We start from the raw sequence: 13,586 nt of genomic DNA on the forward strand, positions 1-13,586 counted from the left end.
TTAGCGGGGGAGGGGGGCTTGTGAAACTAGACCCTGGTTATTAGCGATGCATTAGGCGCCGGCAGCTGGCCAGGTGGGAGGGACTCCGGACTCTGTCAGGGAACATGTGAGCGTGTGAGCAGCCTTTGTGGGGGACAGGCCTGCAAACCGGACAGGCGCCCTAGAATCGAATTATGCACTTGAGAGGCTAGCTGGGGTTGGGGGGTATGAAGAGATGGAGCTGGAGCCTGACAGATGCCGTCAGAGGACAGGTTGACCCCCCCAGGTGCCACCCTGGGTTGCCTCTTGAAGCACCCTCTCAGCTCCAGTCCTAGCCCAGACATCATGGGCCACACAGAGCACCCACAACCCTATGGATCCAGGGCTCTCAAGGACAGAGAACCTCAAGTTTGCCCCAAACCCCTGTCTGCTCCCCAGAGCTATCATAGCTTGATTAACATCCCAGACCACAGCTTGACCCCCCCACTGCCCCCTGTCCACTGCTTAGTTCCCAGCCTGGGCCACCTTCTGACATATAACTTTAGGCTGACCCCTAATCTAGAATTGACTTTGGAGCCCTGCACTTACACCCTGAACCAGACTCGACTCCATTGCCTAATTCTAACCCCTTCAGCCCATCTGTGAGTCCTTAAGGACAGGGACCCTTCTGGCCCTTGGGTCTAGCACAGGCGTAGAGGCTGGGCCCACGTGTAAGAGGGAGATGCCTGATCGGGCTGAGGGCCGGACGTAAGAAAACAGAAGTGAGGCTGCCCTGCCTGCCACTTCCCTTCCAGCATTTCTCTCTAGACCCTGGGGAGCCACAAAGACAGATGTGTTCCCATCAAAGGGGAGTGACTGCAAACACCCAAGGGCCTTAGATCAGGACACCCCCCTCAGCTCCACCCTCCCAGGCCTGCCTGGTGCCTACTCCCCTCCGAAAGGCTCTCTGACTGCCGGCAGGCTTCACACCAGAACAGCCAGCAGTGGGGACACAGGTTTCCCCCGGGGCCCTGCGGCAGGGCTGCAGGCACTTGGGGTCCAGGTGGGACAGGGTCGGCCACTCACATGCTGCCACTGGTCCAGGATGAGGGGTCGGTAGCGCAGAAAGAACTTGAGAGGAAAGGACTCGGGGTCGGGCCAGGAGGAGGGGGTCTGCCACGTCACCTCTAGCCGGCGAGGATTGCTGGACACCGGCCGGGCCACCACGTTTTCTGGAGGATCTGGCTTCACTGTTTGGGAGACACAGCTTCATTACCACACTGAGCTCTGGGGAGGGCACTTTGTCACCATGTCTGCCATCTCGCCTCACCAACTGTCACCATCACCGAGGTCGCCATCCCTCTTCTCTGCTGTCGCGTCTGGTGACGACCATTAACAACCATCTCATTACTCTTACCTCTCACATTCCTGTCACTGCCAGTGACTGCCATTACAGCCACTGCCACTAGCTCATGAGATCAACATCCCAAATTTCACTCCACCATCACAACCCCACCCCCGTGACGAGCAGTATCCCCATCACAAGCCTATGTGATGCCTCTGCCATCACCCCGTGGTCACCTGGGTCGTCCCCTCGGGCACCAGCACCATACACTCCCCCAGGCTGATTGTTCACCTCAACGTTTCCATTTCCAAACTGAGACGTGGACTCCCTAGGAAGAGTTGGGTTTGAAGCTGCTCTATGGGTCAAGGTTAAGAGATAGTCCACAGGTGTTGCAGACACCTGGGTTAAAGTAGGCTGAGCTGTGACGGGAGCATGTAAGGGCCCCGTGTATGCAGAAAGAGTCTGCCTGGGGACCCAGCATAGGACGGGGCGGGCAAGTGTGGGTCTGGCTGGGACGGAGCAGGGGCAGGCAGAGGGTCTGGCTGGGATGGGGATTGGGGGGAGCGCAGTATCTGTCCCAGTCCTGTCTCCTGTTCTGACACCTCATTCATCACAGGCCGTAAGGAAGCTATTAGTGTCGGGGGGTGGAGGCTGCAGCTGCACAAGGGTCTGGCCCAGCCTGCCCCCTCCCCCTCCTGTATGCTGTGGGAGCCAGAGAGCTGCTGGAGAGGTCTCTCGGCCTCTGCAGGTAGACATTCGCTCAAATATTCACAGGTATATACATGCCATGCATGTATGTATGCACATACACACACACCACACATACCTGTGCACACGTGTGAACATCCCACCATTACTCATAAACACCTCTGGCACACACCCACTTACACACTCCCACTGAAGTAGGCAGCAGGGACCCCCTTCCCACGTACCAATGGTGAACTCATCGAAGGTGATAGCTGTGGCGTTGTGGCCCAGAGCATTGCTGACACTTATCGAGACCTTGTACTTGATGGTGGAGAACAGGTGTATGTAACGGATGTGGCAGCGGTTCTTGAGGGCTGGGTCCTTCTCACAGACCATAACTTTGGAGCCATGCCTGGGGAGGGGTGAGGGTGAGGCCCAAGGCACTGTTACCAATACCAAGGGTCAGGCAGGGCAGAGGTTGGGGGAAGGTCAAGCCAAAGGCTGGGCTAGGGTCTGGACTGTGGGCTTGGGATGGGGCGGGGGCGGGGGGCAGGGGGCAGGAGAGAGGTCAGGGGTCAGGATTGGACGGGCGGCAGGCGGGTCTACTCACAGCGCAGTCACATTGAAGGTGTTGGGGATGTAGGTGGGGGCGGGCAGATGCCAGCTGCAGTAGAAGCCCTTGGGGTACGTGTTGGAGCGGCAGCTGAGCACGGGCTCCCGTGGTGGCACTGCGAGGAGAAAACTGCACAGTCAGGGCGTCCTCGGAGCCCCCAGTCCCCTGCGCTAGTATGGGGACAGGTGGGCCCCAGAACCCCAGCTCTCCTCCTCCAACCCATCAGCAATGCCAGAGGTGGGGGGGGGGACTGTCAGCGAGGGTCTGAGGCTTCCCAGGCCACAGAGAGCCAGATGTTTAATTAAAGAAAAACAAGGGCTGTAAGGAGAGGGAGCCCCCCCCACCTGCTCAATGGAGGCGGGAACTGTGGGGAGCAGGGGGCTGCAGGCCTCAGCTCATCAATCACAGGATGGAGGTGATGTCTGGGGGAACCAGCCCAGCCCCACATCTCCTGCCACATCGTGTCCATCCGCAAACCATGCAATAGAGGCCGAGGGGAGTCTGGTCGCTGGGATGACCAGGGTGCACTCCCTGGGGAAGAGACGCCCCAGGCTTCCCCTCAGCAGAGGATGAGAAACACGAGGACAGGCCTGGTGACTCCACGAGAACAACAGCACTCGGTGGCAGCTCATGTTTGTATCTGTACATGTCTGCATGTGTGGACGTGTATGTTATATGTGTCTGTGTGTGGCATGAACAAGTGACCCATGGTGGGATGTAGGTATATGTGTAGGAGCATCTGTGTACATGGCTCTCAGAGTCCACATAGGATTGCAAGTGGCTCACATTCGGACTGAGAGGAAGCTGTTCTTCCCTCGGTGTGTACCCCGCCCCTGCCCCAGCCCTGGCTTCTCCACTCCATCACAGACACTTCAAGAAGCCCTTGACATGGCCAGCAGCTGCCTTCACTTCAGAATGGGGATACCCAGAGAGGGACAGGTACCTGTCCGGGGTCACATAGCAAGTCAAAGCTGGGACTACACCCAAGGATGGGGATGTCACCTACATGACCACACAAACACACTTGGGAAGTGTTTTCTGCTCTCTGACCACGCTCTGGCTGCCATGAACACTTGGTCCAGCTGTTCCCACCCTCAGGCACTGGGTAAGGCGTGAGGACAGCCGGCTCAGGTTCCTGGAAGGAGGCAGCTTCTGTGATCTGACCCAGGCAAGGAATGTCTGTGGTGGCTCCAGGGACACTGACACCTCCCTCCTGTGCCCCCCCTCCCTCCCCGCCCCCTGCCTGACAGGTGGACAGGAAATAGGAGGGGGGCAGTTCAATAAGCCAGGGACAGTGAAGGGGAGTGCATGTCTGTGCTTGCTGAGTGGCCATGGTGACACATGGAGAACTGTGGGCTTTCGTCTACGGTGTGCACGTGACTGTGAGTGGCTCTGTGTGATTGTGTGTACATGTCCAGTACGTGTGAAGTATGCATGCATTTGGGCTGAACCCCAGGCCCCCATCTGGCTCTGCAGCAGAAGAGATGAGGGGCTCTGAGAAGCATCAGAGGAGCTCGGGTGTAGATGTGGAGTGGGCAAGGCTGTGGGCAGAGGCAGCTGCGCGCCCCAGGCCTGCAAGGGAGGGCCAGAGACCGGCTGAGCCCCCACAAGGGGCAACCTGCATTCTGCCCACTGCTCCCTGCCTGCCTCCCCTGGGAAGCCTTCCTGGCCCCGTGTCCATCTTGTGTCTGCTCCATGTTCATACTGTGTGCCTCTCGTATCCCTTCTCTATCTGCCCAGGGGCACAGAGGCATGGGGGTGGGGTGGGGGGCGGCCAAGGACACAGGAAGTGCCTTGTGGGGGCCTGTGGGCCAGGCCAGAGTTGGCAGCCACCCCAGGAGGAAAGGACATTCCGAGGTCGGCCGAAAAGCTTCCACTCCTCCCTTCTGCCACCACCCCGCCTTACCCTCAGCTTCAAAGGAGAAGGGCGCTGGGGGGTGGGGGTGGGGGACTGAAGCCTGCAGAGTCAGCTCCCTGCTGCCTGAGACTCTTGGGAGGGCAGAGCAGGCCACAGCACTGGACTCACAGGCCCCCTCCCATGGCCAGCCACCCCACTGACCGGCCTCTTCATTCCTCTTACTGTCCTCCCCCCTCAAACCAGCCTCCCCCTCAAACCAATCTCCCTAGCTGGGCAGGTCATGGAGGGCTGGGGGGCCAGGCAGGGCTTTGTCTGTCATCTGGCTACTCCTGCCTGGCCCTGGGCCCTGAGTAGGAAAGGGCTTGGGTTTCCTGACAGGGACCAGGTTTCTCAGAGGGAAAAGGAGGAAAGAAAAACAAAGAAAAGGAAGAAAAGGAGTGACTTGCTGCAGCTGGAGCCCAGCTGAGGGGCCGGGTGGGTGGAGGTGGGGGTGCTGGGGGAGACCAAGTGTGAGGCTGTGGGACAGTGCGCTGCAGCAGCTTTTCCAGGCAGCACGATCGTGAGGCTGTGTGTGTGCCGGAGACTCCGGGCAGCTGTGTAGCCGTGTGACTGGCTGTGTGTCCTCGGGGAGAGGCCTCCGTGTTCGAGATCGTCTACACGCACCGCGGTGCTCTGTGGGAGCACACGTAAAAGTGCCACTGTGTCTGGGACACGGCGACAACAAGACCACGCACTGGAGACAGTGTATACAAGGTGGATTTTAAGCCTGGATGTATTTTTCAAACTGGGTCTGGGAAGGTGCCTGGAATTCCAAGTGTGCTCACACGTATGAACTGAACGCTGTGTGAGAGCATGTCAGAAAAAGCTCACATGCACACACATGTCATATCACACTCTGGGCATATGGGTGTGTTCCTGAATGCCCAGGCATCCTGAGTTGCCTCTTGCAGGGACTCCTGAGAAGTTTGAATGGTGCTGTCAGCCAGGGGCAGAGTGTCCCTGGGTCCCATGCGAGGCTGTGTGTGCATGTGCCCTTGCTGGCCCAGGGTTTGTTTGTTTTCCTCCTAATTGGCTTGTTTTTCCATGTCCAGCCCACCAAACCGCATGTTTTTCCTCTCATCTCGCCAGCCCGCCTGGGCCCGAGCCCCCGGCATGCATGAGGCCTGCCGGCAGGCCCACAGAGAAGGAGGGGCAGGCTGTCCACACCCCTGGCCAGGCCAGATCAGGCAGGGCGGGGCAGGACCCTTCCAGCTCCAGCCCTACCCAGGCACTGCTCACACACCTACTGCTGCCTGGCACTTAAGGGCCATGGCCTGTCCCGGTCCCATCTTGTGGCATCCCTCGATATACCCCAACCTCTGGACTCCCGAATGCTCCCCCACGGGCTCCCACTGGCTGCTCTCCCCTTCCCAGCCAAACAAGGATGACAGCAAATTGATGCTGAACCAGGGGGCCCCAAGTTCCCATCCTGACCAATCCTAGACAAGGAACTGTTCAATTTAAATGTAGTCGATTAGCCTGATTTGTTTTAGCTTAAAATCAGAACGATACTGCATGAGCTGTGTCTCGTAAACAAGACTATTAAAGGGAACCCTGTGATCCTACTGTCTAATGTGGGGGTTCATTCATCATCCTGGGCAGGGGAACCTCAGAGCTGCTGTGAGCGTCCCCCTCAGGGGAAGGTGGGTCATGAGAAAGCATTCGGAGACTAGTCTGATTCAGAGGACTTTCAACAGAATATTTTTATGATCTGGCTCCCGGGGAAATAAGAGACATAAAAATCATGTATGTCTAGAATAAACACTAAATGATTTTTGGTATGAACGATTCACAAATCAGGGGTAACTATGTCCTATTCTCTGAGTGCTGGCAAAAAGGATAATCTGATATCGAGTGTTGCCAACCCGGTCTCTCCTTACTAATATAAAGTGACTGAGACAATCATGATTAATGTGCCCTGTTCCTCTGACCAGCTCTTTAGAAGGTAGTAAGATAATGCTGCAGCCAATTCCTGGGCCGCTCTCCTCTGAAAGGTGGGGCCTGGGGAGTGGTCACTACGGGGCCACTGCAGGCATGTCCTGTGGGTACGGACTATAGCCATTCCTTCTAGATCCAATGGGGGCCAAGGGTCACCAAGGCCCAGCCGTTACTACCATCCTTGTTTATCCTGAAGACTTCTGGGAATCAACCTGAGAAGTCGGGAGTGTAAGCAACAGCCTCAAGTCGGCCTCATCCTTCTCCCATGGCACTCGGTATATGACCCCCCCAGCCCCCACCCCCAGGAAGGGCTCCCCGGGAAAGGCTAAGTGCTCTGCTTGGTGTGTCTTGGACTTCAGGCTGGCCCTGCATTTCTAGACCTGGCCAACAGGGGTCACGCCACCCTGACTGGCAACTAAGTAGTTTGGCTGGGAATGCTATCTCTGGAGTTCCAATGTGTCAAAGGCTCTTCTATGGGGAAGGAACACCCCACTGACTCACATTTCCACCCCACCTCCAGCCCTGCTGGTGGGTCGATGTTTTCGTGGAGGACCCTGAGCAAACCTTCAACCTAACATTTCCCACGGCTGTCCACCAATCTCCTGGCAGTGGGGCAAGGGCCCGCTCCCAGGCCCCTCCAGTATCTCCTCCCCTTGGTAGCTCCCAGGGAGAGTAAAGAAACCGTCTTTAGACTGTGGGAGTGCATCACCCAACTGGCCTGAGGCCAGAGAAGCTTGACTCTTTAGGCTCAAGGAGAAAATAAATAAAACTGTCTTCCGAGGACTTTTTCTGTCAGTGGGAACCTCTGGCTGGGATCTGGGAGCTGGCCCTCAGCAACACTGATCCCCTCAGGCTTCCGACTTGTCCAAACCCCTCTTCCAAATCCCACTCACCTGGGCTTGCTTCTACCTTCCTGCTGGCTTCTTCTTTCCTCTCCATCAACCCCTTACACAGTGATGGTTTTCAAGGCTCATTCTGAGTCATCTTCTCTCTTCACCCCACAGTCTCTCCCTTAGCCAGCCCCCTGCCCCCTTCCCCCCACCCCCCTGCCCCATCCCATGGCTTTGATGCTGCCAAGTCCCCAGATTCCCATCTCCAGCACAGACCTCTCCGCTGAACCCCGAAGTCTCAGACTCACTGACTACCAGCCACCTATTCCCTGTTGTTGCCCGAGGACCCCAACAAACGTGTCTGCAGCAGATATATGGGTGGCGCCACAGATCCCTCGCCCGTACCCGCTGCTGCTTCTGCAGTTATTTCCCTAAGAGCTTTCTTTGGCCACCGAAGCTGCACTGCCTGCAGCGGCATCAGGCCAAAAGTGCCGGAGAGTTACAACAACCTGCCCCCACCCTGAGAATCTCCCAACCTAGGATGGGGGGCGTTGGTATATAAGCACCCAAGCTCCCTCCCCACTCTGCCTGGGCCCCCAGAGTGCCCCCGTGGGTTAGGCTCCAATAGCTCAGACTTAACAGCTGGTAACTGTTTACTAACGAACTTAACTTCCTTTTCCTATCACTTCTCCATTCCCCTATGGTGTTTCTGTCACCTGCCAAACAAACTACTTCCATATGAATACTCATCTTGGGACCTGATTCTAGAAAAACCCCAAAGACACTGTCCAAAAGGAACATTCTGTCTTCTCCTCCAAAGGACCCTCCTGCCGTGTCTCTGTCACGCTGATTGGCGTCCATCACCAACTCCTGGAGCTCCAACCATCCCCTCCCAACTCCCCCAGCTCTGTGCCCTGGTCCCAGGCCCTCACCCTCTCCGCAGCATCCCAACAACAGCCTCCTTCCAGCCTGGCTTCGCCCTATCCAATCTGCTCTCTTCGCTATAATGAAAGGAATCTTTTAGGAACATAACCTGATCTTGTCACTTCCCATCTTCCAGGATCCCGATCTCCCTGTCCCTACCTCCCCCCATTTCATGCCCTCCCAGCCTCTGAGACCTATAGTTACAGGCGGTTCTCTGCCAGAAATAACTTTTTCAAGGTACCTTCCAAACCCTCTCAGTCTCCACACACCTCTCACTCGAGGAAGCCGTCCTTCTCCCCTGGGCCTTCCTGAGTGCCCACACCCACACCTACACAACCACGGATCCATTTCCGCTCTGTGAGGCCCCCATGGCCTGCCCCTATGAGAGCACACAGCAGACTGTGGCTGCTCCCACCCCAAGCTGTCGCCCCAGGGTTACTCCACACCAGGCTCCATGTGTCACCATGGAGATGGGCCATGACCTGCCAGCCATCCTCTACCCATCTTGTCCTAGGAACAGGAGGATCTCAGGGTCTCAAAGACCACGAGGGCTGGAGGAGAGAGACATGTACAGAATGCCCAGGGCTCTGGACTTGGTGGCCTGGGCTTGGCTCCGAGGTCAGAAGAGCAGACTGGGACAGAATCAGAGGGCAAGGGTCCAGCGACTGCAGCCCTCCTCCCTCCACTGACAGGAGGGGACCTGGTTCTGGGCTAAGGGTCTGGGCCTCACTGACAACCTCTCTGAGTGCAGTAGGAGATTAAAGGAGGGGTTGGGGGCAGCACTTACAGCCCACGTGTAGGAGGACTTGGTGGCGCGGGTGCCAGGAGTCACGGTGGAAGCAGGCGTAGAGGCCGCTGTGGCCCAGTTCCAGGCCACGAAGCACGAGCTGAGAGCCATTGAGTAGGTCAGGGGCCAGGTCTGTCCCGTTTACCCGCCACGTCACAGCTGCATCCCAGTTGGCTGTCCCACATGGCAGAGTCACGTCTGAGCCCAGGCGCTCGTACTGCACGTGAGGTACCTCTGTGGGGGTGGAGAGGGCACAGAGCAAAAGTCACAGGTCACGGCCATGTCCTGCAACCACAGGTGAATGCGCATGAGTGGAGAAGCCTGGCCAAGAGGCTCTGTGTCTGACAGTGTGAGTGTCTTGGGGAGATGAGTGTGCAAAATGTCCCCGTGGCTGTGCAAGTGTATGGGTATGTGTCTCCAAAACTGTGTGTGAATGGGCTATCATGTGTGTGTGTGTGAAAGAGAGAGATGGAGGGAGGGAGGAGAAAGATTGATTGATTGATTGTATAGAGTACTAAGAGGTATTTTTTTTCAAGCATCCATTTTGTTGTTCCCCTTTATTTATGGATTCATTGGTTGTTTCTTGTACATGGCCTGACCGGGAACTGAACCCACCACCTTGTGAATCGGGATGGCACTCTAGCCAACTCAGCTACCTGGCCAGAGCTAGAGGGCTGGGAGGTATTTTAGAACTCAGGGAAACCCAGTTCGCCTCCAGTCCCAAGGTCCTTTAAAAAGTTTTCCTGAACCCCATGACCCTTACCTCTTACCACCAACAGGCCCAGCCTCAGTCACTGACATCTGCTACCCAGGCAAGCTGGAGTGAGGGGCCCCATTCCTGGACTCTTTTCTCTGTCTTTCCCCATCTGTTTCTCTTCTTCATCCTTATCTCTTTCTGTCCTGCCTTTCTCTCCCTCTCTCCCACTCTGGCCCCCCTGACAAGCGCCCCCCACCCCCACCAGCCATCCAGAGCTCGGGCAGCAGCAGGAGAAGGGAGAAAGGGCCCTGTGGAAGACTGGAGCCCTCGGGAACTCCTGGCAGCTGTCAACTTCGAAAGGCAGGAACTGCGTTGGCCGGGGGTGGGGGAGTGCTGGGGCTGAGAGAGCTTTCTCCTCTCCTGCCCCCAGGAGGGGCCTGTCAGAGCCAAAAGCAAACCCCAGCCTTGGCCTCGGCAACCCAGGCGTGATGGACGGAGCCCAGGAGACTGGAGTGGAAGGGCGGGAGGGAGCACCTGTCGAGAGGCTGCGCTAGGTGGGGGAGGCCTGTGGGACAGAGAAAGTCCCAGACCCCTATCTACAGACACCGGTAGAGAAACAGGCATGAGAGCGGAGAGATGCAAATCTAATCTCCGCATCCTGCCCCCCAAGCTGGAAGGACAGATGCTTCCCTGGTCGCAGCCAGATCTGTGGAGTGAGGATGGAAGGGGAAGAATGAGAGGGAGGGGGGTTAGTGGGGGGGGCTGTGGGATCCCTCGTTAACACTCGCTCAAGTCTCCCCTCAGAGAGCTACCCCACTGAGTTGGGGAATTTTCAGAGGCAGTTCCTGTTAACGAGCCAATTAAGTTGGGCCAGTGGCCCCTTAATTAGACTTGTTAACACCATCAGGACAGCAGGGGGTAGGGATCCCCCCCCCCCATGTCACCAGCCACCCGCCCGCCTCCGTCGCAGCCCCCTCCCCAGCACTGCTTTTCTCTGTGCTGGAACATCTGTCCCTGTTTGTTGCCTCCGCCGGTCTCCCCGTGCTGGGGTCTCTCCATGTCTCTCCCCCACTGCGTGTCTCTGTCTTGCCCCTCTCTGAGCCTCCCTGTCCCTGTCAGAGGAGAGGGAAGCAGGAAACCCAGCCAGCCCTGACCATTCGTCTGTGGGGCCTGGGACCAGCCGAACAGAGGATGAACGGGGCGGAAGGGCGGTGGCTGGGGGCCTTGGAGGCCACAGCTGTGAGGCTGGACCAGAGACTGAGTGGGGGCCTCCCCCTGACCAGAGGCCCAGTGTCCACAGCTCAAGCCATAGAGCCCCCCCAATCCACCAGCCCTAGCCATTGAGCCCCCTTCCAGCCTCCTTTCCAAAAACCTGGAGCTTCCAGGAAACATGCCAAGCCCCTCTCTCTGCACCCCACCCCCCAGCAGAGACTCTGCGTCCAGCTGCCTGAGGAGGAGGCTGAAAACTGACCGTTGGGGAGGGGGTGTGGCCATTATGGTCCCAGCAGTAACACGTCAATGCTGACCAACAGCAGCTCAGAACTAGCGCAGACCCAGGATGGTCCTTTCATCGTGGGGTCCGGTCCGAGCACACGGTGAGGAAACAGTGACCCAACAGCACAACCAACAGAATGGCAATCCGATAAGGCTTCCCCGCTGTCCACTGCCCACCTCACAGACAACATGGAAGCACAGCCCCATGACAATGACAAACCAACAATGTAAGGGCAGGGCAGGGGTGAAAAAATGACAACACAATGACAAAAGACAACTACAGGCCACAAGGCAGAGGCAGAGGGGGCAACGTGATGTGACAATCACACAGTGTCACACCGTTACAGCAACACAACAATGGCAATACACGCAGCCGTGCAACAGCTCCAAAGATGGCAACGACCTAATCCTTTGTTTCTGGACAGCTCTCCCCTCACCCCATGGGTGCCCCTACTGATGTGCTGTCCATTTCAGAAATTAAATCAAGCAGCAGGGGGAGGATGGGGTTCTTGGCCCTGACGCGGTGACAAATGCTCCAAAGGAATCAGCTGTGAAAAGGTTGTTAGAAGCCAGGATGAGAGACAGAGACAGGATGAGGTCATGGACACGGAGAGCACAGAGGGACAGAGCTGACGGCTCCCTCACACCTGCACACACAGGCTCACATGGGGACCGCATGCCGGAAACAGTCCCCCGGTGTCCTCAGCAGCTTCACATCGCCACACATGTAGGACAAGGACAATCACCGCAAAGAACAAGCACGCACAGGACAACCATCCACAGGGTCACAGACACACAGGGATGCTAGGGACAGTGCCCCACCTGAGGGATGGTAACACCTGATACAAGGTCACATACATGCATAGGAAGGGCACCGTCACCCAGAACACAGTTACATACGGGGACACAGCCTCACACATGAGGAGACAGTTTAACAGGGATGCAAACACACAGGCAGAAAGAGAGAGAAACTGTGACACGTGGGGTACAGTCTCAACCACAAGGACACAGTCCCACGAAGGGCACGGTCACACCGAGACAGACAATGTCACACCCGGGCAGAGCCCATAAGGATGCAACCACAGAAGCACACTCCGACAGGGACGTGGTCTCACCCACACAAGAACACAGCCTAATGCACCAGAAGAGTCTCACGCACTTGCAGTGAGGTGGCTTTGGTCCCATGTGGCTCTGCTTTATACACAGGGCAGGGGCCAGGCCAACGGTAGAGACTCACGCAGGCCTAGACAAGTCAGGCTGGCACAGGAGCCCAGGGCAGGCTGACTGAGGCGGGAGGTCGATGGGCTGGCCTGGCTCTCCGTGTCTCAGTGTTGGACTCACAAGAAGAGGCTAAAGGAGCTTTGACCCACCATCATCCTTGAACCCACAGCCTTGAGGGTGGCAGAGCTCAGCCATCAGGGTCTGCTCTATGTCTGAAACTCAGAGATACCCCCCATTCTCCAGTTCTATCCCAGACAGCTGCAGTTGGGGGGGGCAGAACACACCCCAAAGGGGAGCTCCCTACACTTGGAGTCTCGTTGGAGGAGTTTTGAGGTTAGCCCTTGTACTGACGCGGTTGTGAGACGTGCTGCCTCAATGCAGTGAAGGACTGGTGGTCAGGTTAAGAAGGTACCTGTTTCCCAGCAGGGATGCAACTCTGTGCACTGAGGAAAGGGCTGTGTGGGGAGCCCCCTCTGGACACTGGTAGGGGGAGGGCAGGAGGCTGCCAATGGCATTGCCGGAAAAGTCCCCGCCTCCTCCAGCCACTCCGCTCCAGCTGACTGGGTGACCAGCCCCCTCTTTAGTGTGCCAACCCTCTCCTACTTGTCACTCTGCCTGTTCCTGTCTTGCTCTCAGTCTACCATCTCTGTCCCCATATTTCCTCTAGAATAGGCGGAAGCATTGTTGTCCACTGCCTCTCTCAGTGCTTCCCACAGCACACCCCAAAGCCCTAGGGGACCCCATTTCATCAGATGCTGTACAGGGGCTCTAGCCCTAGCCACCCCTAACTCCCACCCTACCTGTCTCTACCCTTTATCCATCCTAGTGGGAAGAGGGACAGATCATCCCAAGACAGAGATGCCATCAGCATGACACCACCCAGGAGGTACTGGAGGACAATGCCTATGAGATGACATCACAAGTCAGCCCGTACATCAGTGTCCTGTGACGCACGTCCTCCTGGGTGTTCATGGTGGTGATGCTGGTACGTGTCAATGTGGGCTCTCGGGTGAGTGGACACAGCTATACCAAGGAAGGTCCATGCTCAACTCTGGGAGGGGTTGGCAGGGACAGCGCCCCCCCGCCCCCCAGCACTCACCCTGCGGACTGTGTCTCTGGGCGTAGACAATGGCAGTAGCGGCAGCAAGCACAGCACAGCAGGCCCATGGGACAGGAACAGCCATCTGTTGGGAGA

General features: G+C 57.2%; 1 protein-coding gene across 4 annotated transcripts in view; it reads right to left on the reverse strand.

Annotated features, from left to right (window-relative positions):
* CNTFR (ciliary neurotrophic factor receptor) overlaps positions 1 to 13,586 on the reverse strand; it is a 37,246-nt gene that overhangs the window by 3,765 nt on the left and 19,895 nt on the right. For all 4 annotated transcript variants that reach the window (XM_037035922.1, XM_037035920.1, XM_037035921.1 and 1 more), the window contains 5 exons: positions 13,491 to 13,575; positions 8,980 to 9,213; positions 2,601 to 2,718; positions 2,236 to 2,402; positions 1,045 to 1,208 (listed from right to left, as the gene is read on the reverse strand). In XM_037035922.1, coding sequence (XP_036891817.1) covers positions 1,045 to 1,208; positions 2,236 to 2,402; positions 2,601 to 2,718; positions 8,980 to 9,213; positions 13,491 to 13,575 — 768 coding nt within the window. The remainder of the gene's footprint in view (positions 1 to 1,044; positions 1,209 to 2,235; positions 2,403 to 2,600; positions 2,719 to 8,979; positions 9,214 to 13,490; positions 13,576 to 13,586) is intronic.

Source organism: Sturnira hondurensis, unplaced genomic scaffold (genome assembly GCF_014824575.4).
Source record: "Sturnira hondurensis isolate 20B ecotype Veracruz unplaced genomic scaffold, ASM1482457v3 Scaffold0022566, whole genome shotgun sequence".
In the NCBI taxonomy this organism is placed as follows: Eukaryota; Metazoa; Chordata; class Mammalia; order Chiroptera; family Phyllostomidae; genus Sturnira; species Sturnira hondurensis.